Source organism: Cucurbita maxima, unplaced genomic scaffold, assembly GCF_002738345.1.
Source record: "Cucurbita maxima cultivar Rimu unplaced genomic scaffold, Cmax_1.0 Cma_Scf00079, whole genome shotgun sequence".
NCBI classification, from domain to species: Eukaryota; Viridiplantae; Streptophyta; class Magnoliopsida; order Cucurbitales; family Cucurbitaceae; genus Cucurbita; species Cucurbita maxima.
The window spans coordinates 233,047-260,085 of NW_019272095.1; the positions used below are offsets into that span (position 1 = coordinate 233,047).

The window sequence follows — 27,039 nt, forward strand, 5'->3', positions numbered from 1 at the left end:
CCATTTTCTCCTTTCTCTTTTAGGTACCAATCAAGGTGGAGAGGTGCTAGAGAGTTGCACTATCATAGAGGGATATTGACCCGAGGCGTCAATGTTATTCTTTTGGGTTGTCAGTTGTATTGGTTTTCTTGCACCTGTTCCCCATTTGTAAATAACTAGAACAATATCTATTTTTTCGTATTAAATCACGCACAATTTTACAGTTAATTGTTTGTTTTTATTCTATTCATTTTCATTTTCTTCTTTTCGTCGCAATCCAATTTCTCGAAGCCTTGAAAATTGGGTCGTGCTAGCTTCAAAGATCCAAAAAATTTTCTTGTCGCAAACCCCATTCAATTTATTTTACACCACAAACATTTAAAGATAACATACATAAAATATGTTTTCCTGATAGGGAATACACACCACCACAAATAATCCATATCCAAAATATAAGATAAAATAAACAACTTAACATAAGTTTTGTGTAGCCCTCGATCTTTATTTAAGTTGTGGTTGAAGTGATCGGATCTCTCTGAATGCCACAAAACCAAATATACAACCTTTTTACTGCCCACACAAGAAGCTTCACCACCAAAAGAAGGAAAGGAATAACAATATAAGGAAGAGAAACCACTCCCACTATTGCTAACTGTTAAACACTGTCATAAGCCCTATTCTCTAGGACCAAGACCTATTCTCAAGGTCTTGCTAATATTTTTAGGCTTGTTAGTTTATGTTTAGGTTTAGCAGAAGACTATATAATACCATTCTTTCTGCTGTTGAAATAAGTTTTTAGTGCAATATTGTATGTCTTGAGTGATTTTGGTGTTGTGAGTACATTTGTTCCACTTTCGGCTCATAACAAGTGGTATCAGAGCCTTATTGTGGTATTTTGGGGTATTTTGAAAGCTTGGGCCTCATCGACCATTAGACGTGCTCACAATCGTGTTTATTCTCTTGAAATTCAATTTTCAAGAATTGTGTTTTTGAGTTTCATCCAGATTAATTATTGCAAATGGCAGAACCATCACGACGTGGATCGAGAGTGTGGAGTTCCAATCTCGAAATAGAGAAATTTGATGGAACCAATAATTTTGGTGTTTGGCGAGGCGAAGTTAGCGATTTGCTGGTCATGCAAGACCTCGATGTTTCTCTCCAAGAGGAAATGCCTGAAGACATGACAGAAGCAGAATGGACGAAATTAAATCGACAATCCTGTGGAATTATTCGATCCTGTCTTGGCAAGGATCAGAAATATCCATTTATGAAGGTTACCATGGCGAAAGAATTATGGGACAAGCTTGAAGCGAAATATATGAAAAAGAGTGTGGAAAATAAACTCTATTTGAAGAAGAAACTCTTCCGTTTTGACTACAAGGAAGGCATCTCAATGGCTGAGCATTTGGATGATTTTAACAAAATCATCACTGATTTGCTCAATCTTGATGGTAAGATTGATGACGAGAACAAGGCATTGTTGTTATTAAACTCTTTGTCGGAATCATACGAGTTTTTAGTAACGACCCTACCACATGGAATCACTAATATTGATTTTGAAGATGTTTCAAATGCCTTAATAAACAATGAGATGCGGAAAAAGGAAAAGGAGACGTATCAAAGCTCTAGCTCAAATGTTCTCACTGCTCATGGAAGGACTTCTAATTGGAAAACGAACGAATGTGGAGAGTCTCGATTAAAGTCGAGAGGTAGATCTGACAATTGGAGAAAACTTGATAAAAATGAGTGTGCATATTGTCGACAGAAAGACCATTGGAAAAAGGATTGTTCGATCTTAAAAGAGAAGGGGTCGAAGTCCAATGTGGTTAGAGATGACGACACTGATACAAATGATGCCTTGACAATCTCCCTATCAGTCAGCCAAACTAGTGAATCGATTCTTGATTCTGGGTGCTCCTATCATATGTGTCCCAACAAAGAGATGTTTTTGGACTTCAAAAAGTTCAATGGTGGAGTTGTCTATATGGGCAATGATAGTACTTGCAATATAATGGGAATCGGCTCAGTACAAATCAAGATGTTTGATGGGGTTATACGAAAACTCAAAGAGGTGAGGTATGTCCCTGACTTGAAGAAAATTTTGATCTCACTTGGCGTTTTGGATGCGAGTGGTTATCGAATCATTTTGGAAGGAGGGAATTTGAAAGTAGCTCGTGGAGCTTTGATGGCAATTACAGGAACTAGAAGAGGTAGCATATACTACCTCAACGGAACCACAATAATTGGGCATGCTGCTGTGGCAAGTTCGAAAGAACAAGACATATCGAAATTATGGCACATGCGACTCGGGCATGCTGGTGAGAAGGCGCTTCAGACACTGGTGAACCAAGGAGTCCTTAAGGGTGCCACAACTGGAAGAATTGATTTCTGTGAACATTGTATATTTGGTAAACAAAAAAATGTGAAGTTTGGTACAGCTATACACCAAACAAAGGGCATTTTGGATTATGTTCACACTGATGTATGGGGTCCCACAAAGAATGTCTCATTGGGAGGGAAGAGGTGGTTCGTCACCTTTATTGATGACTACTCGAAGAGAGTTTGGATGTATTCCATGTGGCACAAAAACGAGGTTCTCACCTTTATTGATGACTACTCGAAGAGAGTTTGGATGTATTCCATGTGGCACAAAAACGAGGTTCTCACCTTTATTGATGACTACTCGAAGAGAGTTTGGATGTATTCCATGTGGCACAAAAACGAGGTTCTCCAAATCTTTCTAGAGTGGAAGAAAATGGTAGAGAATCAGACGGACAGGAAAATCAAAAGGCTGAGATCAGACAACGGGGGAGAATATACTTACGATCCATTCCTTAAAGTATGCCGAGATGAAGGGATCGTTCGACACTTCACTGTTCCTGGTAAGCCACAACAAAATGGAGTTGCTGAGAGAATGAACCAGACATTAACAGAGAAGGTTCGATGCATATTGTCTCAAGCAGGATTGAGTAAAGCATTTTGGGCTGAGGCTCTCAGTTATGCAGTTCACTTGATGAATCGTTTACCTGTTTCTGGAAACGGTGGGAGAACTCCGCTTGAGGTATGGTCAGGTAGTCCTGTTAGTGATTATGATAAATTGCATGTGTTTGGGTGTCCTGCTTATTATCATGTGACAGACTCAAAGCTGGATCCTAGAGCAAAAAAAGCCAAGTTTATGGGCTTTAGCAAAGGTGTGAAGGGCTATAGGTTATGGTGTCCAGAAACAAGTAAGATTGTTAATAGTCGAGATGTGACATTCGATGAGTCTGGAATGTTTTTGCAGAAAATTGAAAATAATGATGAGGCATTGAAGCAGGTGGAGAAGGTGGTGTTCTCTCCTGATGTGGTTGCTCCTACTGAAGAACCTCCACGAAGGGTAATTCGAAAACCTGCAAGGTTTAATGATACGATAGCATATGCTTTCTCTTTGATTGATGGAGTTTCTAACAGTTACAAAGATGCTATTCAGAGCCCGGATAGCTTACACTGGCAAGAGGCTGTGAATCAGGAGATAGCATCATTGGAGATAAATCAAACTTGGGATTTGGTACAACTTCCAAAAGGTAAGAAGGAAATTGGTTGTAAATAGGTTTTTGCAAAAAAGGAAGACCCTTTTGGTATACATTATAAGGCTTGACTTGTGGCTAAAGACTACGCACAAAAAGAAGGTATTGATTACAATGAAATTTTCTCACCTGTGGTAAAACATTCTTCGATTCGAATTTTGTTGGCTTTGGTTGCTCAATTTAATCTTGAGCTTGCACAACTCGATGTAAAAACTGCCTTTTTGCATGGAGATTTGGAAGAAGAAATATATATGGCGCAACCAGTTGGTTTCCGAGTAGTTGGACAGCAACATTTAGTATGCAGATTGAAGAAATCTTTGTATGGGCTGAAGCAATCCCCTCACCAATGGTATAAAAGGTTTGATCATTTCATGGTAGAGCATATGTATACTCATAGTCAATTTGACCATTGTGTGTATTATCGATGTCTCGATGATGGATCGTTTATTTACTTGCTCTTATATGTTGATGATATGTTAATTGCTTCAAAGAGACAGGTGGAGATTGATAATCTCAAAGATGAGCTTTCTAAAACATTTGAAATGAAAGACTTAGGCAATGCAAAGAAAATACTTGGAATAGAGATAGAGCGAGATCGAAAAAAAAGTATAGTCTAGTTGACTCAGTCTCAATATCTACGCAAGGTATTGTCAAGATTTAGTTTGAATGATTCAACCAAACCCGTTAGCACTCCACTTGCTCCTTATTTCAAGCTTAGTGCTTCCATGTGTCCAAGTTCTGACGATGACAAAAGGTATATGGAGAACATTCCTTATACAAATGCTGTTGGTGCGTTGATGTATGCTATGGTGTGTACTCAACCTGATCTTTCACACGCAGTAAGCATGGTGAGTCGTTATATGCATAATCCTGGTAAAGAGCATTGGCAGGGTGTAAAATGGATTCTTAGGTACATTCTTGGCACTATTGATTTTGGTATTAAGTTTCAAAAACAAGAAATGTTTAATCTTGACAATCGTGTAGCTGGTTTTGTGGATTCTGATTATGCTGGTGATTTGGATAAGTGACGATCTACTACGGGATATTTATTTACTATGGCTGGTGGACCTGTTTGTTGGCGTTCAACATTGCAATCTACTGTTGCATTGTCTACCACTGAAGCAGAGTATATGGCAGTAACGGAAGCTTTTAAAGAAGCTATTTGGATGCATGGTTTGATCAATGACTTGGGTATTTTGCAGGGACATAAAACTCTTAGACTCCCGAATTTGAGCGCTATTTGCTTGTCAAAAAATCAAGTCCATCATGCTCGTACAAAACACATTGATGTCCGTTTTCACTTTATTCGAGAAATTATTAGCAAAGGGGATATTCGTTTACTAAAAATTGGAACTGCTGATAACCCTGCTGATATGTTGACAAAGGTGATCGCTCGTGAAAAGTTCTGCCATTGTTTGGATCTCATCAATGTCGGAAGGAAGGAGTAGTGTGTTGACGTGGTAACAACCAAATTCGCTATCAACTTGGAGATCTTATGACAAGGTGGAGATTGTTAAACACTGTCATCAGCCCTATTTTCTAGGACCAAGACCTATTCTCAAGGTCTTGCTAATATTTTTAGGCTTGTTAGTTTATTTTAGGTTTAGCATAAGACTATATAATGTCATTCTTTTTGCTCTTGAAATATCAAGTTTTTAGTGCAATATTGTATATCTTGAGTGATTTTGGTGTTGTGAGTACATTTGTTCTGCTTTCGGCTCATGACACTAACAAAATGTGTCATGCTATTGTAAATGTGAATTCTAAAGCATAGAATTCCTAAATGAGGCATTTACGATCCACACTCCGAGTATGTAACTACTTGATAAGGTTGCAATAGCAACGCACATGGTTACTATTAATAACCACGAACAAATCCTATTTTTCAAAGGCAATCGACCTATAATAAACATAATCACACATACCAATGCAAAGAATGAGATAGAATTTGTAACCAAATAAGAATGAGATAGAATTTATTTTTTTATCTATTTTTATTTATTATTATTATTATTGAAGCTGGGCTCAAAATTAGAAATATGAAAATCATTGTAAAAAAATTGTGAAAAAATTAAAAAAAAATTGAAGTATTAATAGAAAGTGAATAACAAAATTATATATAAACTTAAATTTTTACGAGAACATACCTCAATATGTCTTAACATCATAGAAAAATCCATTTTCATTCACATCGGGTTCCATCAAAAATCCATAATTTTGTGGATCTTCAATCATTATGATCAACCATGTAATGTAAGAGCTTCCAATTACGCATCAATGAAGAACAGTTTGACCATTGGGAAGTTTCATCCAAATAGATTGTGGGCTGACATTGATCAACAGTGGCATGATATCAATTCTTTCATTAATCACGGCATGGTGGGCATGGTGGAGAGGAGTCAACCCATTCAAATCACGTACCATGCAAGTGCTAATGTTCTTCTCCAGCAAAGCTTGAACAATCTCGCCTGTTCCATTTTCTGTAGCTAAGTGGAGAGGTGTCCTTTGCAGGGCATCAACTTGTCCAGTAAGTTTGGGCATGAGATTCAAAAGAAATCAAGTGAATTCAAGGTGGCAATGCAAATGCAAAATCGAGACTTGCAATGGAGTCTCAATGTTGTAAGAGGAGATTAGAACTCTTTGAATGGACCCAATCTTTTAGAGAGCAATCGTTTGCTTTCTTCGATAGTGGACATGGCTAATCCAACTAATCCATTTGAAATATTGGAAGATTGTGTGAGTTGTTGATGAGTTGCCTCCATTATTGAATATCTAGCTTACTTTGAGAAGGAGTTTTCACATCGAATTTATAAGCCAATTTTTTTTCTGTTTGAATTATTTATTTATTGGTAATATATGTGAGGCTTCCAACTAAAAGAAATAATTATTTAGAGTCAGGTCTAAAGAAAGAGTAACCTCGAACAATTTTAAATGTCATTGTAAAACTATTTCATCTGTGAAAGCCAAGTTTCAATCTTGGGGCTTGTGGGTTATGGGTCCATCACGCTCCCGTCGTACCATTCTGATTTGTTAGAAAGGAGGATGAGCTATTGTGATCTGGGCTCAAGTGTGGTTTATGGATATTATCTTCCCGTTGAGCTTGTTTGAAGGTATTTTGCATGATACAGTATGTATAAGCTCCAGGTGTTTGACAATGTGTTCTCCTATCAAGCGTGTTTATCTACACAGAGCTAGAGTGTAAGAGTTAGGTTGTTTGTACGATGACTTAGGTCAAGATGCGTACACTAGACTAAGATTAAAGAAAGAGTCGAGGAGTCAGAATAGAGTAACCTGGAGCCAAAATCTCGTGTTAAGCAACCTAGCTGGCCTAGGAATCCAATAAATCTCTTCAATAATATATGCTAGCAATGATTTGTAGTTGTTACTAAAAAAAATAGTCAAGATGGGCGACTTGGTCTAAGGCTAGTTTTAGGTTCGTAAAACTATTCTCCATTAGAGCAAGGTTTCAGTCCTCAGACCTTGTGGGTTATGGGCTCGCTAATTTGTTAGAAAAAAGGATGAGCTATTGTGATATGTGCTCCATGGTGATTTATGGATATTATCTTCCTCCAATAAACCTATAACGGGCCAAAGCAGCAAATGTCAATGTAAAACCACTTTCTCTATCAGAGCCAAGTTTCGATCTTGGGACCTGTGGGTTATGGGCCCACCACGCTTCCGCTGCGCCACTCTGATTTGTTAAAAAAGAGGATGAGCTATTGTGATCCGTGCTCCAAGAAGATTTATGGATATTATGTGTTACCTCCAAGTGCGTTCTCTAGTTAGGTTGGTTATACGATGACTTAGGTCAAGATGCGTACACTATACTAAGCACCTTAGCATTGAGGAAATAGACTCTATTACTCCTGGACTAAAGAAAGAGTTGAGGAGTTAAAACCTATAACAGGCCAAAGCGAATAATAGGCCGAGCAAGTCTAAGGTACTTTTTTGAGAGGTGTAATGATCCTTATGTTGCAACAAATGTCATTATAAAACTGCCTCTCTATCATTTTTGAAGTCTTTCTTCTCTATCAAAGCCAAGTTTCAATCCTGGGACCTTGTGTGTTATGGGCCCACCACGCTTCCGCTACACCACTCTGATTGGTTGGAAAAAAAGATGATCTATTGTGATCTATGCTCCAGGGTGATTTATGGATTGTCGAGCAAGTCTAAGGTACTGGTTTGAGAGGTATAATGATCCTTGTGTGGTGATTTATGGATAGCCGAAAAAGTCTAAGGTACTGGTTTGAGAGGTATAATGATCCTTGTGTTGCAGCAAATGACATTATAAAATTGCTTCTCTATCATTTTTGAAGTCTTTCTTCTCTATCAAAGCCAGGTTTCAATCCTGGGACATGTGGGTTATGGACCCACCATGCTTCCGCTACACCACTCTGATTTGTTAAAAAGCTTCCATTGCGCCACTCTGATTCAATCCTAGGACATGTGGGTTATGGGCCCACCACGCTTCTGTTGCGCCACTTTGATTTGTTAAAAAAGTTTCCACTGTGCCACTCTGATTTGTTAAAAAAGTTTCCGCTGCGCCACTCTGATTTGTTAAAAAAGTTTCCGCTGCGCCACTCTGATTTGTTAAAAAAGTTTCCGCTGCGCCACTCTGATTTGTTAAAAAAGAGGATGAGCTATTGTGATCTGTGCTCCAGGGTGATTTATGGATATTATCTTTCCGTTGAGCTGTTTGCTTGTGTTAGCTCGAGGTGTTTGACGCACAGTAGACTAAGCACCTTAGGATTGACGTTAATAGGAAATAGACTTTAGAGGAGTCAAAATAGAGTAACTTGGAATCCAATTATCCTATAACGGGCCAAAACGAATAAAAGGCCGATCCTTGTGTTGCAGCGTCAAACGTCAATTATAAACCTATAATGGGCCAAAGAGAATAATAGGCTAAAATTTCTTTCACTATCAGTTTTGAAAAGCCTTTCTTCTCTATCAGAGCCAAGTTTTGATCTTGGGACTTGTGGGTTATGGGCCCATCATGCTTCCGCTGCACCACTCTAATTTGTTAGAAAAGAGGATGAGCTATTGTGATCTATGCTCCAGGGTGATTTATGGATATTATCTTTCCGTTGAGCTGTTTACTTGTATTATGCATGATATAGTATGTGTTAGCTCCAAGTGTGTTCTCCAGTTAGGTTGGTTATACGATGACTTAGGTCAAGATGCGTACACTAGACTAAGTACCTTAGGATTGAGGAAATAGACTCTATTACTTCTGGACTAAAGAAAGAGTTGAGGAGTTAAAAGCTAGAAAGGGTTGAGGAGTCAAAAGCTAGAAAGAGTTGAGGAGTCAAAAGCTCGTGTAGCTAGGAATCCAATAAACCTAATAGGGGGCCAAAGCGAATAATAGGCCGAGCAAGTCTAAGGTATTGGTTTGAGAGGGAAAGAGTTGAGGAGTCAAAAGCTCGTTTAGCTAGGAATCCAATAAACTTATAGGGGGCCAAAGCGAATAATTGGTCGAGCCAAGTCCAAGGTACTGGTTTGAGAGGTATTATAATGATCCTTGTGTTGCAGCAAATGTCATTATAAAATTGCTTCTCTATTATTTTTGAAGTCTTTCTTCCCTATCAATGCCAAATTTCGATCTTGGAACTTGCGGGTTATGGGTCCACCACACTTCCGCTGCGCCACTCTAATTTGTTAGAAAAGTGGATGAGCTATTGTGATCTGTGCTCCAAGGTGATTTAAGGATATTATCTTCCTGTTGAGCTGTTTGCTTGTATTATGCATGATATAGTATGTGTTAGCTCCAAGTGTTTGACACTCCTAGACTAAAGAAAGAGTTAAGGAGTCAAAATAGAGTAACTTGGAATCCAATAAACCTATAACGGGCCAAAGAGGATAATAGGCCGAGCAAGTCTAAGGTATTGGTTTGAGAGGTATAATGATCCTTGTGTTGCAGCAAATGTCATTGTAAAACTGCTTTCTCTATCATTTTTTAAGTCTTTCTTCTCTATCAGAGCCAGGTTTTGATCCTGGCCACCACGCTTCCACTGCGTCACTCTGATTTGTTAGAAAAGAGGATGAGCTATTATGGTCTGTGCTCCAGGGTAATTTATTGATATTATCTTTCCATTAAAGCAAACAACATGATATAGAGTTTGACAGTGTGTTCTCAAGTTAGGTTGGTTATAAAATGACTTAGGACTTAGGTCAAGATAGGTACACTAGACTAAGTACTTTAGGATCGTTAAGAGGGAAATAGACTCTATTACTCCTAGATGAAAGAAAGAGTTGAGAAGTCAAAATAGAGTAAACTAAAATCCAATAAACCTCTAATGGGCCAAAGCGGATAATAGGCCAGCAAGTCTAAGGTACTAGTTTTGAGAGGTATAATGATCTTTGTGTTGTAGCAAATGTCATTGTGGCTTCGATCCTAGGACCTGTGAGTTATGGTCCACCACGCTTCTGCTGCGCCACTGATTTGTTAGAAAAGAGGATGAACTCTTGTGATTTATGGATATTATCTTCCTGTTGAGCTATTTGCGCCACTCTGATTTGTTAGAAAAGAGGACGAGTTATTGTGATCTGTGCTCTAGGGTGAATTATGGATATTATCTTCCCGTTGAACTTGTTTGCTTGTGTATTAGGTCCAGGTGTTTAATAGTATGTTCAACCTATCTAGCGCGTTTATCTACATAGAGCTAGTGTGTAAGAGTTAGGTTGGTTATATAATGACTTAAGTCAAGATGCGTACACTAGACTAAGCACCTTAGGATCGTGGCGACGTTAAGAGGAACAGACCCTATTACTCGAGGACTAAAGAAAGAGTCGATGAGTCAAAATAGAGTAACCTGGAACCAAAAGCTCGTGCTAAGAAACCTAGCTGGCCTAGGAATCCAATAAACCAATTCAACTCCTAGGTATGATCAAGATGCATTTTAAAACCGTGAGACTGACGACAATGCATTAGTATCTGAAAGTGGATAATATATGCTAGCAGGAATTTGTAGCTGTTACAAAAAAAAATTAACCAAGATGGCCGAGCTGGTCTAAGGCGCTAGTTTCAGGTACTAGTCCAGAAGGGGATGGATTTGAATCCCATTCTTGACATGATTTTCTTTATTATGAGATTCGTAAATGATTGGAGAGGTATATTGCTCAACATTTTAAAATGTGAGGACATATGTAACAAGCAATGTAGCACTGGGTGGCAAAATCTCGTATCAACTAATTTTGTATGTATATTTCATCACATTTTTGTCAAACAATGTCATATCATAAACTTAGCCACTATGTACGTGTCGTCATATATCAAACAAATCGTGCAACCTATCCGATAATAAGACCTCTTACTTGGTTGGCCTTAGCCGGTTCTCCCTAAATGTGAGTACGTTTGCTTTTCGTCCTACTAGAGAACGTCAATATTCTTTCATGACTAACTACAATTTCTTAACTCAATTTAATATAAATTGAGAAATTGAATCTTATTTGACCTTCATTTCCTTAAGCAAGGTCAATTTCAGCTTCAAGATAGTCGAAACCACAAAAATTGGGCAAAATATCCTTTACCGAGCCAATGAGCTAGATTCTGAGCCGCAAAGTCGAGACTAGACTAGCCGGCTGAACCACATAAGCCAAAGAAGTTTTTGGCCGTAGGCGCGACACGTGGCACAATGAGGTGTTAGAGCGTGTTTTCGGACGATTGATTTTCTTTTTTGTGTGGCTGATACAGAATTTGTTTGTATTTCATTTTTTGAGAACATTGTATAACTTTCAAATTTATTTCATTTTCGTGCTTGAATATTTTCTATAAAATCTAGATTTCGATATTCAGGGCAACGTCAATGTTTTATTCTTTAATAACAACTTTAATATATTATTAAGATGTACTCATTTTTATATTAAATATTTTCATATATTTAAGAACTTAAATGATTAATAGACACTTTGTTAGAGCATTACTAAAGAAAAGATTTGATGTGATGTAAGACGAAGGTGATGGATTTGTCTAAGGATTTCATGGATGAATGAGCTCGAATACATTTATTCGATTATTATATAAAGAAAAGCCCTTCTTATCTGCACGCCAAATGCAGTACGAATAGTTGCATCAGTCTTGAAGCCAAATTCCCTTCTCTGGCAAAAAAACCTCGAACGAAAGCTATACAAAAAAAGCCCTTCTCTTTGAATTTCCAGCTATATTCTTGTTTGGACGGAAGAACGTGCTCCCCTAAATTAGAAAGTTACGTCAGATGGGAATAAATTCAATTGAAAAAAATGAAAAAGTTAGAACTACAAGAGTTTATACCGATATACATAAAATAATATGGTCTCGTTGAATAATTTGTCATGGTACAACACCCTTATTTACCTAAATCGTCGTTTTTCGATTTGCAATGGACCAGTAAAGGTACGTCTTGATAATTAATAATCGTCACTTCCCAACGAGATTGTGGATATTGGGCTGCAAAACAAGGGAAAACATTAGAAATTGATGCAAAAGTAAATAACAAAATCAGATAGAGATTGTTCATAGCCTTCATTTTTTGATAACCTTTTTAACGACTTTTAAAGATAGATTTTTATGTAAAACGCTATTAAAAGAAAAACGAACAAAAACTGGAAGGATATTAAGCTCGTTCACGTCCTTGTTTGTGTTGGTTTGTTAGGTTACACTTTATTTAGCAAAGAATCACACACAACTCCAAGCTTAGGTTACCCTTTTTTTTTTTTCTCTCGTGACTTTAATCACATACTTTTCCTAACTCCATTCTGATGTCTCCTTCTCAATTTTCTTCTATTTTGGTGCTCGAAACTTTTGAATAAAACGAGACGTGTATATTCATTTTGAAGTTAGTATTTTACTTTTCGATAACAACTTGGATTTACCATACATGCATTATTTTGTAAAAAATCTACATATAATTGGAAACTCAAATGTTCGATAAGTATTGTACTAAGCACACAACTTCTAAAGAACGGAAAAGATTTCAAGTGGAGTGGATAAAAGGTTATGGTTTGGTCTAATAACTCCATGAATGAATGAGGTCAAATATTTGTTTTACTATTATAAAAAGAAAAACACTTCTCATCAACATCCCAAATGCAGTGTCAAGAGTAGCATCGTTCTTGAAAACAAACATCCCGAATGCAGTGCCACAATCTGCTCACCGCAGGAACCACCTGAGAGAACGACCCGAACTCCGTGTCGCGCATGCAACCGTTGACTACTTTATCTCAATTGGCTCAACATAGCTCAACTCGACTCGATGTAGCTTCTCAACTCAAAACTCTATCACTTTGCTCGGTATAGACATTTTGATACTTATTTCTATATTTTTTACCCTCCCAGAGCTCAATTCTACCTTAATTAAGTCAATTAAGATTAGTATAGGATCTTATTTCCATAGTTCATGTTTATTTAGGCTAGAAATGTGAGTTATTAATGAAAATGAGATGGACGTTCGAATAGGAAACAACTTCTGATGATACTTGGAGCAACATCCAGAAACAGAATCCAATTGTACTCGAGTGTAAGGAGAATGCCTACTAACGCATACCAAGTAAGTGGTCTTACTATCAGTTTGGTTAAAATTTGATGTTTGTATGATGACACGTGTCTCGTGGTTCTACACGTGATATATGCTTGATATGTGTGAAATGTTTACGGAACGATGTGACTGTGGTGTGTGTATGAGACGATATGACTAAGATTTCTTTATGACATGATATGACTAGGATACATTTAGGAAACGACACGACTAGGATATGTTTATGAAATGATATGGCTAGAATATGTTTATGAAACGATAAGACTAGGATATGTTTAGGAAATGACATGACTATGACATGTTTATGAAACAAACGCGTACACTACAAGGCAAAAAAATGACCATTATGTTTATCATAATACTACAATGGTCGCAACGCCTAACAGGTGTCTGACATCAACAGCTCCAGAGAATGCTCGCCCGACCATGAATGGGGCCCAAGAGGTATGCGAACCGACTGATGGGTTCATACTCGCACGTGTAGACCATTTGTAGAACAGTAAATACACATCCAATTAATTCGTTTAGTATAGCCGCCTAAGGAATATAGACTGATACAATAGTTACTACACATGATTGTATGTGTTTGCATCTAACCCCAATAGTGGGGTCACTTACTGAGTATTTCTTATAATACTCAAGTCATGTGAGACAGTAAAGGCAAGGCTGTACGACTAACAATGACATAGCTATTCGAGACCATAACATATGCAAAGGGTAGTTGTATTAACTTTCTTAGGTTTAGATTAGAATAGAGTGCTTTTAATTTTAATGCTAATTTATTTCATTTAGTATTTTGTTGATGTTTTCGAACACGCAACTCTATTGCAGTGTTTAAGATAAAGTCTATATTTTATGATATCATAAAATAATTAAGTTATGATGACGGTAGTGACTCATCATTAGAGTTTTTTTGTTTGAACGGAAGGAAATGCTCCTTATATTACAAATTTATGTCAGATGGGCACAAAATATGAAATATTTTAAAAAGTAATAATGGATTAAGCGGTCAATAAAAAATTAAAAATAATAACTCACACCATATGAAGTGTAATAAATTCCAAAGAATTAAAGAATTAAACTTTTTTTTTTCTCGTTATATATTATACTTTCAATGGTTGAACTTTTTTTCCCGTTATTATAGTTAGATGCAAACACATACAATTATGAGTGGAACATATCATATCAATCTGTATTTCTTAAATAGCTATCCTAAGTAGGTTAATTTGATATGTATTTACTGTTCTACACACAGCCTACACGTACGAGTATGAACCCACCAGTCCCCACCAGTCGATTCACACACCTCTTCGACCCCTTTCTTGTCATGCGAGCATTATCTAGAAGCTGTTGATATTGAACACCTGTTAGGAATAGCAACCCTCGTAGCATTATAACAAATATAATGATCGTCTCCTTGCCTTGTAGCGTACGCGCTCGTACCATCACAAAAGATGTAGGGGTATCCCCCGATGCAAGAACACACAATGATACATGAGGTACCAACATTCTTCCTTTCATTATAATGTATAACAACCCTCCAACATTTTCCTTTATATCATATTATTCTATCGTTTTTCATGTGTATATCGAGGTTGTGCATTATGCCTATTCATCACATTGCTTGTCAATCATATCATATCATATATCTCATCATATCAGACATATGTTATATCATAAACTTACCATGTCTTGTAATGTATCATATAACATCATACATCATGCATCATACATCATCATCCTACAATATAGTCACAATATCATAAATATAAAGAATAAATGACACGTGCAAGGGCCACTAGGCACGTGTTGTCATACATTAAACAAGTCATCCAACTTATCTGATAGTAAGACCACTTACTTGGATCTAGAGACTGCTCATCCATTTTTAGCATTGCGGGTCTATTGGATCATTGCAGGTCTTGGATGTCGTAACTTATCTCTAGGATTATATATCTTTATTGTTCTGACTTGGTCAGCTTGCATAATACATCATCTATGCAATGTTAACTCACAGCCCCTTCAATAAGACTTGAAAGTCACACTAAATTTGGGACACAGGTTCGTGAGTAACAACAACTTGGAAGAGTTACTACTAGATTCAACCCTGGTCATCAAATAGCGCTAATGCAGGTCAACATAAAATCATCCAAGCTTTAGTGTCCTATTCTTATATCAATACAACCATAATACTATCCATCCCCTAGAATAAAGATTTCATTCTCTAAGTAGACATCCAAGCTCACACGAAAATAACGTCTATCAATCATGTAGAGTACATAATACATTTTTGAAAATATAGATGCAATCTCAATGAAAATAAAATCTATCAATCACATAAAGCATAGATCATAAATCCAATCTTCCTATCTCGCACGACAAATAACTTGGACAAATATGTATTTTAAAAATCTCCTACTAAGGGCATTTTAGTCATTTTTCACCACATAATATTAACGGTGTTAAAAGATAACGTCCATCAATCACTTGGCACATAGAACACATTCTCAAAAACATAGATGCAAGCTTAACGGGGAGATAGTGTCCATCAATCACCTGGAGCACATATCACAACAAAAATCCTCCTATCTGACACGACAGAAATACTTGGACAACATGTATTTTAAAAATCTCCTACTAAGGGCATTTTAGTCATTTTTCACCACATAACATTAACGGTGTTAAAAGATAACGTCCATCAATCACTTGGAACATAGACACATTCTCAAAAACATAGATGCAAGCTTAACGGGGAGATAATGTCCATCAATCACCTGGAGCACATATCACAACATGAAATCCTCCTTATCTGACATGACAGAAATAACTTGGACAACATGTATTTTAAAAATCTCCTACTAAGGACATTTTAGTCAATTTTCACCGCATAATATGAACGGTGTTAAAAGATACTTTTGATCTAAACTTTAACTTAGTAATGTGATAATTTAGTTCTAAACTTCCTAAATATGTAAATATGTAGATCAGAACTAACAAGAAATCAAATATGTTTATAAGCTACAAAAGAAATTATTACAAATTTGAAGTTATTTGTTACATGAATGAGCATAAAAGATCGAAGAATATTTTTTTACCTAAGAACAATCATATGAACTAGCTTTAAAGTCATCAGTACCTGCTTCACAAAGGACCAAACTTCTTGGCTGAAAATTTCTTCTGCAGAAAAGCTTTACATGTTCAGAAAAGTCAGAGGTCAAAATATATTACTTTCAAAAGGAAATCTATTTGGTAGGTTTGAACTTTTCAACTTTCAAACCAACCTCCTCAAACTTTTCTTATACTAATAGATACTGAAGGCTACAAACTTAGTGTCAATAAAAAACAAAAATCAGATGGCTTTGACAGTTTCTCATCAATGGAGCAGCCTTCTTCAACGCATAAGAAAATACAATTAGGTATAAGTTTGACAAAGTATCATGAAAGTCAACTTGGCAGCCTCCTATTGGCTTATATCTGTAATAGCTTTACAATCTCTGCATCAAAAGGTAACTAATGTTATCTAACAGGTTTACATCTCTAAAGTTTCGGTTCACACTGTTGTAACTATTTATTACTATCAGATACCGAAATAGTGAAATTCAAATTTTTCTTCAGAATCTTGATCATGAAGCTCGAAAGAGAAACCCAAAAAAGACAATATTTACTAGCGGTGAAGCTCAAAAGGGAAAGTCCAAAGAGGACACTATTTGCTAGCTGTGAGCTTGAGCTGTTACAAATGGTATCAGAGTTAGACACTAGGCGAGGGGGTGGACACAAGGCGATGTGTTAGCACAAGGACACTGGGTCCCGAAGAGGGTTGGATTGGGGGTCCCACATCAATTGAAGAAGGGTACGAGTGCCAGCAAGGACGCTAGACCCCAAAGGGGGTGGGTTGTAAGATCCCACATCTGTTAGTAAAAACCTCTCCCTAGTAACGCGTTTTAAAAACCTTGAGGGGAAGCCCGAAAGCCCCCTCAAGGAAAAACCTAAAATGGACAATTTCTACTAACGGTGAGCTTGAGCGATTATGCATGAAAATCAAAGTTCTCAAACAATGGAAATCTATAGTATCGCTCGCTACATTATATACATCCATTTTGAAAATGAAAATCTTCTCATTCTTCAGAACATGGCCTAGCTCAGCAGCATGTACTCTCAATCACAATTACTCAGCCCATAGAAAAATTGAACATGTATTTACCAATGGAACCAATTCACTAAACAATGATTGATATTTGAGACATGCCTCAGATATCATGAAAGATTGAAGGAGAAACAACTTATTCAAAACTAGTTGACACGAAAAAATTTGCTACGATTTAACGAGCTCAGTTCATCCAAAAACAAAATAGGATAAGATCAAAAAGCTTGTATACATCATTAAACAAAAGGCAAAGGAATCAACAATGTGCACCTCCTCTTAGTTAGTCGAATATTGAGAACGGACGGATGAGTATCGTGGAGCTCAATCTCGAAGGCCGAGTTCGAGTTCGAGTTCATCATCATCTTCAAACAGCTTGAGAAGACGGGCATGTTGTTCTTCTCTTTTCTTCCTTTGCCATATCTTGCATAGAATCACAGAAAAGGCAAGCACAGTTACCACTCCTAGACATATGAGTACTATCTTGATCCCCATCGATCGGCTCCTCCAACCATCGCCCTTTTTAGCTTTACCATCACCATGTTCAGCACTTGAATGCTCATCTGCCAACACTATAAACACAACAAAAACCAAAAACCAGAAAAATCCTCTGTTCATTCAACGAGAATTCGAGGTCTACAAAACACATTCAAATTGGAATTCATTGGAATTAAAGTATCAGGATTTCAATGTCTCCTCAAGAAACACAAATACAGAACAAAGAGGCAAAAAATGGGGGAAAATGAAGTAATATTCGAAGAAATTGCAATGAAATTCTCGATTCATCTCTCTTTGATTATTTCTATTCAAATGCTATATATCATAAAAAAAAATTTAAAAAAAAAACAATTCCCTAAATCATTACGCAGAATAATGCTACCGCAAAAGCAAAAATCCTCCAGTATTGAGACAAAAAATTCAATAGAAAAAGCGAAAAACAATCATCATAGATACAAATCATCAAGAAATTCATCCCGATTTAGCTGCCGGATTCAGAGAAGTTGTAAAGCGAAAAGAGGGATTTGTACCTGAAAGAGAATGGAGAGAAAGAGAGAAAAGGAAGGAGAGGAATTGCAGAGATCTGGAGCTTTGAGATCGAGACATCCCTTCCCCGATCTCTGCAACGTCTTGGAGGAGAATGAATTGGTTGGGATATCTCCAGAAGGAAACCGGGAAAGGTTGATAATGGCGGATTTTCCGTCAAGTTCTTTCCTAAATGTGGATTGGAGGGAGTTGGGTCAGCGGTAACGGGCAGCTAACGTAAATTAGTACCCAAAGCTTTATATAATGGTCAAATACTTTAGAATAGTAATAAGGAAAAAGAAATATTATAAAACAAAAATATATATTCAAATGTGTCCATTTTTATTATATATTAAATTATTATATAAACAAATATATATGTATGTATCTCTGTACACGTTCAGCTAATTGGAAGAAATCTCTTCTGGCTCCTGTTAGACGAACACGACTCTCCAAGTATGATATTGTCCACTTTGAGCGGCCTCATACCAATGGAGTTAGTATTTCTCACTTATAAACCCAAGATCATTCCCTAAATTAGCCGATGTGGGACTTTCATCATCCAACAACTCCCTCTCTTCTGGTTCCCATGAGGTTGGACATCTCTAATTTTGAACGTACTAACTTGTTTGTTGAGGATTATGGAAATGAGTGGTGATAAGATATGGAACCACTACAAGGGGAGTAAGATTCGGATTACCTTGTTGATCGAATATCTCAAGGCAAGAACATTGTTTGAGATTCGAATCACTCCACAAGCAAGATCGATCATGTCTAGCTTGAATGATTCTTGTTGATCAAATATCTCAAGGCAAGAACACTTGCTTGAGATTCGAATCACTCCACAAGCAAGATTGATCATGTCGAGCTTGAATGATTCTACATGCAACCTAAACTACATAGAATTGCAAAGAAACTTAGCCATTGGCTAAAGAAGAGCACAAATGCTTCTTTTACTATATTTTTCAAGTCTCTTACACATACAACATACATGACTTTATATAGCCTCAAAATGAAACTACTAAAGTCATTCCAAGAGTTGTAACATTCATACCTAATGGCCATAATTAACCATTATGTAATTGTAACCTATAGTAAATAAATTCTTAAAATACATAAATGAAATACAATAACTCTAAATTGTAACCCACCCAAAATTTATAACAATCAAACTTCATTCTTCTTCAATGTGGCATGAATTGAAACATCTTTTGATAATTTTGACAACCTTTTCTTCACATCTTCATTGAAGTATATTGTATGATTGATGTCTTTTGGTTCATATCATTCTCCACTTCTTCAAGAGGATTCGTCCTCGAATCTATTTGTGAAACTTTGCTGCAAAAAATAAGTTATGGAAATACAAAGGACCTCATAACACTCTCTCACGTGTATACACTCAAGGAATTTTAGGCCACTCTGTTTGCACTCATTTACACAAATGAATCTCTCATCCTCACCTCTCAAATTTTCTAGTAGAGCCCAGATTTGATTTTCTTTATTTTGGGTCGATTAAAAACTAAAAAGATAAAAACAAATTGAAAAGAAATGCAAAGGAAACATATATCCGATCTTGAGCCTTAAGCTCTGATACCAAATGATAAGATATGGAACCACTACAAGGGGAGTAAGATTCGGATTACCTTGTTGATCGAATATCTCAAGGCAAGAACATTGTTTGAGATTCGAATCACTCCACAAGCAAGATCGATCATGTCTAGCTTGAATGATTCTTGTTAATCAAATATCTCAAGGCAAGAACACTTGCTTGAGATTCGAATCACTCCACAAGTAAAATTGATCATGTCGAACTTGAATGATTCTACATCTCTAGCTTGTTAATCGAATATCTCAAGGCAAGAACATTGTTTGAGATTCGAATCACTCCACAAACAAGATCGATCATGTCTAGCTTGAATGATTCTTGTTGATCAAATATCTCAAGGCAAGAACACTTGCTTGAGATTCGAATCACTCCACAAGCAAGATTGATCATGTCGAGCTTGAATGATTCTACATGCAACCTAAACTACATAGAATTGCAAAGAAACTTAGCCATTGGCTAAAGAAGAGCACAAATGCTTCTTTTACTATATTTTTCAAGTCTCTTACACATACAACATACATGACTTTATATAGCCTCAAAATGAAACTACTAAAGTCATTCCAAGAGTTGTAACATTCATACCTAATGGCCATAATTAACCATTATGTAATTGTAACCTATAGTAAATAAATTCTTAAAATACATAAATGAAATACAATAACTCTAAATTGTAACCCACCCAAAATTTATAACAATCAAACTTCATTCTTCTTCAATGTGGCATGAATTGAAACATCTTTTGATAATTTTGACAACCTTTTCTTCACATCTTCATTGAAGTATATTGTATGATTGATGTCTTTTGGTTCACATCAAGTAGTCCTCCGATCATTGATTTATAAATACGAAACATTATCCCCCTACCCAATAGTTATATGCAATAAGTTGTTATGGTTATCTTTTGCTTACATTTCAAAACTCTCTTTTGAAATTTCTCTACCCCGTTTTCTAAAACTTTCTTCTTGAACTAGAGCTAGAGGCTCGAGCTTACGTCGCTTGGCCGTAGGCGACGTAAGAGCGAATAGGCTTAACTCACTTGTTGTTGGAAAGTGAGTATCACACAATCGCAAGTCCGCTGCCATCAAAGTGCAATTGTGACAAGGACAATATCTCAACTACAAATGGTTGTTTGGAGTGGATTTCGATTTTCTCTTTTAACTCTCTCTCGAGAACCCTAAACACCATTTCCTTTTTCTCGCTCTTTTCTTTTCTTTCTTTCTTTTCCTTCATCATTTACCATCTAATTGGAGCTAATGCAAAATGACCAATTTACCCCTCTCGATTGACTTTGACAATTTTTTCTAATTTTTCACTCTTTATTATTACATTTTTCTTGAATTTCTCGGATTTTTCAAAGCATTTTTCTCTTCTAATTTAATAATTTGACTTAAAATATTTTATTTATATAAAATTCTGATAACATTTCACACACCAATTTGATTACAGGACGTTTTCGGGCATTATAAATAAAATCTTAAACCAAACCGCTCCGAAAATGGTAAGTAGTTTTGAACGATATCAATGGGGGAAGATGACATTAGATAGTAGTTGATATGTTACATTAGAAGAGAAGAAGAGCAGCAATTGGCATCCCTAGCATCTGGTGGAACAATAACATCAAAATCACTTACACTCCACTCTGCTGTTGCTCCTTCACTGATATATATTTCTGTACCGACATTGATCGATGTCCATATCCGCCTTGCTGGCTTCGTTCCGGGATCCTACATCGACAAGAAGAACTCGGTTTCTAATCAAATTTCATATGAGCATCAAAGTTCATATCGAATCGTAATGAATAACATTGAGATTCGACATGGGGATTGATTGATAGTTGTTTTTTTTCGTTTATATGCTATATATTCTCGCTTTCAAATACTATACTAGACATCATTAGTTCGATAGATGTGAGATCTCATATCGGTTGGAGATGGGAAGGAAGCATTTTTTTTATAAGGGTGTGGAAACCTCTCCCTAGCAAACCAGTTTTAAAAACGTTGAGGGGAAGTCGGAAAGGGAAAGCTCAAAGAGGACAATATCGACTAGTGGTTGAGTTGGGCTGTTACAAATGATATCAGAGCCAGACATTTTAAAAGAGGACGCTGGACCCCAATGCGGGGGGGGGGGGGGGGATTGNGGGGGGGGGGGGGGGGGGGGTGGATTGTGAGATCTCACCTCGAGTGAAGAGGGGGAATGAAACATTTTTTTATAAGGGTGTGGAAACCTCTCCCTAGCAAACGTTTTAAAAACCTTGAGGGGAAGCTCGAAAAGGAAAGCCCTCGCTGGACTCCAAAGGGGGTGGATTGTGAGATCCCACGTCGGGTGAAGAGGGGAATAAAACATATTTTATTAGGATGTGGAAACCTCTCCCCAGTACACATGTTTTAAAAATCTTGAGGGGAAGCTTGAATAAGAAAGCCCAAAGAAGACAGATGCGCATTTTAAAAACCTGAAGAGAAAGCTCGAAAGGGAAATCCCAAAAAGGATATTATCGGTTAACGATGGGCTTGAGCTATTACAAATGATATCAGAGTCAGACATTGGGCGATGTGCTAGCGAGGATGATAGGCCTCAAAGAAGGGGAACGAGTGCCAGCAAGGACACTAAGCCTCAAAGGAAGGAATGGATTGTGAGATCCCATATTGATTGGAGAGGGGAACGAGTGTCAGTGAGGACGCTGGGACCCGAATGGGTAGATTGTGAGATCTCATATCGGTTGGAGAGGGGAACAAAGCATTCTTTATAAGGGTGTGAAAATCTCTCCCTAATAGACACATTTTAAAAAACTTGAGGGAAAGCTCGAAAGGGAAAGCCCAAAGAGAACTATATTCCAGTTAGGGACGGATTATATCGACAATACCAGCAAGTTCGTAGACTAAAATTTTAATTTAATCTCGACAAGATACTCATTAAACAACGAGTTTAGATCTCTTATTCTAGAATCATACGTAACTTGCAGTTCATCATAACGAGAAGAAACGTCGAGCGATATCAAGCCAAAAAAGAAGATTTACCTGGTAGAAGTATAAGCGGTTCGACAAAGCTCCGACGTCGAGCTCCCAAGTTCTCGGATCTCCTACCCATCCATCTCCTTGCTTCATTGGATAGCCATGTACACCCCATTCAGGGTGTGGTAGAATTTGTATCAACTCTTGAGCCTGTGGGTTGCTATATGGATCACAAACATCATATGGTTTCTCCAAATGCATAGCATTTCCAGGACTGCAGTACAAATGATAAGCTGAATATGGAAATCTTGATGTCTCATTCCTATATATCTTCTCACCCGAAGCTTGAACATGATAAGGTGGACACGACACGAGATTGCTCGGCCTACACCAGCTCGTAGTTTCCGGGTTGATAATCATTTCACTGTATCGAGTTACGTCGGTTGTAGTGTCGCCATTGCAAGCATCTCCATTGTTCTTCCAACAACTTCCTATGTCAATGAGATAGAATTGGCTATTTTTTCCACCTCCACTTTTAACGTCGAGAGTTAACCTCACTTTGAAATTCGGCGACTCGGGCAACTGAAAATTTGAATTTGAAATTATACAACAAACATCGAACACAAAATATGTTGGAAATGACTCACAATCGAAATATGTCGAAATAAATAAGGAATAACAACGGAGGGTGTTGGATGAAAGTCCCACCGTTTATAATTAAGGAATACTATCTCCATTAGTACGAGGCCCAAAGCAAAGCCATGAAAGCTTATGCTCTAAGTGGACAATATCATACCATTACGGAGAGTCGTGTTCAACTAACATGACATCAAAGCCATGCCCTAAATTTAGCCATGTCAATAGATTCCTCAAATGTCGAACAAAAGTATCGAGCCTCGAAGGCATAGTAAAAAATGACTAAGACTCCAAAAGAAAAGGAGTCGAGGCTCGATTAAGGGGAGATGTACTTTGTTCGAGAGGAGGTGTTGAATGAAAGTCCCACTGTTTATAATCAAGGAATACTATCTCCATCGGTATGAGACCTTTTGAGGAAGCCCAAAGCAAAGCCACGAGAGCTTATGATCAAAGTAGACAATATCATACAATTATGGAGAGTCGTGTTCAACTAATAGAGGGGAGAGAGCTTTTGAAAATAGGAAAACTTTAAGCACTTATGCTTTTCAATTATAAATAACATGCATTTCATGAGTATTTATAGTAGAGATAGCACAACGGATCTAAAATTGCTCTAAGTTAATAACTTCTTTTGCTAAATCAAGCTTATTAACTCACAAAATAGATCAATAGAAGACGGATGACGAACCTTTCTCATAATGCCCCGACCGTCGTAGTGATATCCACCGTTGAAACCCTTGGTGGCATCGGATCGAAGGTAGAGCATAAGCCAAGGATATTTCGAAGACGTCGTTAATCGATTCGAGAAAATCCAGCTCCCTGAACTTACATTCTTGTGCCAAGAGACTGAAAAGTAAGAGTTCTTCCCTATACCATTACTCAGATCAGCATCTAGTTCATAAGTTCCATAGAAACCGCCCGTTAACGAAACCATTCGTTTGTCGAACGACACTAATCTCGAATAGTTATGATAAACAAGAGGCTGGTTCATACAACCTTCCCCGAAACACGGGAACGTTCGATCGGTTATAATTTTACGAAAGTTCTTACCATTTTCAGGGCAGAGAGTCGAGTTCTTGTCAAAATTCCCATTTTTTAGCATAATCATCCAGAAACTCCATGGATTCGATGAATCATGAACCTCGCATAATGAACCGAGATAGCGTTCCTTCTCCACAACGTACAAATCTGGATCGACGTATGGCTTAAAACGGTCTGATGGGAATTTTTCACCAGCTTCAAGTTTGTTATCTGACTCATTTACCTTGTGGAGTACTATACAGTTGCTATCACTTCCATGACCAAAACAATCTTGTTTATCTGCTAAAACACCAAGAACAAAGACTTAAGTTATAATCATAACTTTTGTTCAATTTAAAATAAGAAAGCGAATCGATTTGGATCTATATTATATATATAATTGTCTACTTTGAACGTTCATTCATGTGATTTTACTACGAACCCTTCAATGATATGATATTGTTCACCTTGAGAATAAGCTCTCGTGGCTTTGCTTTTGGTTTCCCCAAAAGACCTCGTACAAATGGAGATGTATTCCTTACTTATAAGTAAAAACGGCCCAAGCTCACTGCTACTAGATATTGTCCTCTTTGGGTTTTCCCTTTCGGGCTTCCTCTCAAGGTTTTTAAAATGCGTATGTTAAAGAGAGGTTTTCACCCCCTTATAAATAATGTTTTGTTCTCATCCTCAATTGATGTGGGATCTCATAATCCACCCCTCGAGGCCTAGCGTTCTCACTAATACTCGTTCCCTTCTTCAATCGACGTGGGACCCCCTGATCCACCCTCTTTCGAGGCCCAGCGTCCTTGCTGGCACACCGCCTCGCGTCCACCTCCTTCGAAGTTCAGCCTCCTCGTTGGCACATTGCCCGGTGTCTAACTCTAATACCATTTGTCGGCTTTCCCTTTTAGGTTTCCTCTCAAGTTTTTAAAACGCATATGCTAGGGAAAGGTTTCCACACCCTCATAAAGAATGTTTCGTTCTCCTCCCCAACCGATGTAGGATCTCACAATCCACCCATTTTTGAGGTCTAGTGTTCTTGCTAGCACACCGCCTCGTGTCCACTCCCCTTCGAGGCTTAGTCTCCTCGCTAGCACATCGCCTGGTGTCTAGCTTTAATACCATTTGTAATGGCCCAAATCCACCATTAGCCGATATTGTCCTCTTAGGCTTTCCCCTTCAGTTTTCCCTTCAAGGTTTTTAAAACACATTTGCTAGGGAGAGGTTTCTACATCCTTATAAAGAACGTTTCATTCTCCTTCCTAACCGATGTGAGATCTCACAAATCCACCCCCTTCGTAACCCAGCATCCTTGCTAACACACCGCCTCGCGTCCACCCCTTCAGGGTTCATCCTCCTCGCTGACACATCGCCCAGTGTCTAGCTCTGATACCATTCATAACCGCCCAAGCCCACTGCTAATCGATATTGTCCTCTTGAACTTTCCCTTTCAAGTTTCCCTCAAGGTTTTCAAAACGCGTCTAAAGAATGCTTCATTCTCCTCCCCAACCGTCATGGGATCTCACACCAACAATCCTCAACACTCATACTTAAAACGCCCGGTATAAACAGCTATATCGTCCAATTTTTGCCATTTCTAACTGGCGTACCCAAGATTCATATCCACAAAAAAATGGTAGACAAGTTGCTCAAGAATGTAGAAAATGAACAACAGAGTTACATATTTAACAAATAAAGCCCAAGAACAGTCAGAATGCAGGAATTCATAAGAGAATCAAATACGTTTCTCAATTTTTCGTTGGATGAAAGTCCCATCCGCTAATTTAGGGAATGATCGTGGGTTTATAATCCAAGAATACTATCAGTACGAGGCCTTCTGGTGAAGCCCAAAGCAAATCCACAAGAGCTTATGTTCAAGTAGACCATTGTGGAGATCCGTGATTCCTAACAAACACAAGCAAGTGAGGCACATAGCTCAGAAGAATTGCATACCAGAAGCAAGCGGGGCGCGCAAATCAGCACAATCAGCCAATCGAGGGCTACCCATTTGAGGAGCTTCAGCTCCCACTTCATTACAAAAATTCCATGCCTCAAATGCAACTCTAACATTTGGGCTCTTCATTCCAGGGTCTCCAATGGCGGATATGAACTCTAACGATTCATGAGATGAACAATGGGTCAAATTCAGAAAAAATTGTAGAAGTAGGAGGAAGAAGGAAGATGAAAACAGAGAACCCATTTCGCAATATGATCCAAAAAGGAGAAAATGAGGGTTGCTTTGAAGTAAAGATTGAAGAACATGTCTTGTAGTGACATTGATGAGCATGGTGCAGCTGAGTAGTTGCCACTAAGCACTTGAAGTCTGAGTAGATGGCGACAATCAATACAAATTTATCTTTTTCTAATCGATTTTAGAATGGGTTTGCTTTACTTTCCGCAATTCAGAGTACTTTTCCTCTAAATTTAGTTTCTTTTTGAAGGAAAAAGCCCCCTCCATTTCAAAACGCAAGTACTCATTTTTTATCCCCAAGTTTCAATGGTATTAAGACAATAATTGATGCATATGGTAAAGATTTGAGCTTTCCCTCTCGGCTTCTCGGTAACGATTTCATAATTCACCTCTCTTTCGAGGCCTAACGTCTTTACT

The 27,039-nt window shown here is 37.6% G+C and overlaps 2 protein-coding genes and 1 non-coding gene across 4 annotated transcripts; all 3 read right to left on the bottom strand.

Moving 5' to 3' along the window:
* Positions 1-7,169: 7,169 nt before the first annotated feature.
* TRNAM-CAU lies at positions 7,170-7,241 on the bottom strand. The gene has a single exon. It is a non-coding gene; the product is annotated as a tRNA-Met (tRNA).
* Positions 7,242-17,234: 9,993 nt separating this feature from the next.
* On the bottom strand, positions 17,235-18,458 carry LOC111472607. Its single transcript, XM_023118227.1, has 2 exons — positions 18,227-18,458; positions 17,235-17,770 (listed from the first exon to the last, which is right to left on the bottom strand). Exons 1-2 carry the CDS (start codon positions 18,300-18,302, stop codon positions 17,523-17,525), a joined length of 324 nt encoding a protein of 107 aa, XP_022973995.1. The 5' UTR covers positions 18,303-18,458; the 3' UTR covers positions 17,235-17,522.
* Positions 18,459-21,315: 2,857 nt separating this feature from the next.
* LOC111472586 lies at positions 21,316-26,778 on the bottom strand. 2 transcript variants are annotated; one of them, XM_023118201.1, is made up of 4 exons: positions 26,385-26,778; positions 24,100-24,734; positions 22,842-23,357; positions 21,316-21,551 (listed from the first exon to the last, which is right to left on the bottom strand). In XM_023118201.1, the coding sequence occupies exons 1-4, from the start codon at positions 26,716-26,718 to the stop codon at positions 21,384-21,386; spliced, it is 1,653 nt and encodes a 550-aa protein (XP_022973969.1). In that variant the 5' UTR covers positions 26,719-26,778; the 3' UTR covers positions 21,316-21,383. The 2 variants fall into 2 exon arrangements, with proteins under 2 accessions (XP_022973969.1, XP_022973970.1); XM_023118202.1 differs by having other exon boundaries at positions 24,100-24,731; positions 26,385-26,776.
* Between the last annotated feature and the right edge of the window lie 261 nt (positions 26,779-27,039).

What these genes read in the sequence shown, in the direction of transcription:
- LOC111472607 (XM_023118227.1), bottom strand. Translation starts at nt 18,302, where the DNA reads ATGTCTCGATCTCAAAGCTCCAGATCTCTGCAATTCCTCTCCTTCCTT. An exon ending in TTCTCTCCATTCTCTTTCAG is followed by an intron (nt 17,771 to 18,226) that starts GTACAAATCCCT and finishes TTGTGTTTATAG; the next exon opens with TGTTGGCAGATGAGCATTCA.
- LOC111472586 (XM_023118201.1), bottom strand. Translation starts at nt 26,718, where the DNA reads ATGCTCATCAATGTCACTACAAGACATGTTCTTCAATCTTTACTTCAA. An exon ending in GCGCGCCCCGCTTGCTTCTG is followed by an intron (nt 24,735 to 26,384) that starts GTATGCAATTCT and finishes TTGGTGTTTTAG; the next exon opens with CAGATAAACAAGATTGTTTT. An exon ending in GTCGGGGCATTATGAGAAAG is followed by an intron (nt 23,358 to 24,099) that starts GTTCGTCATCCG and finishes TCAAATTTTCAG; the next exon opens with TTGCCCGAGTCGCCGAATTT.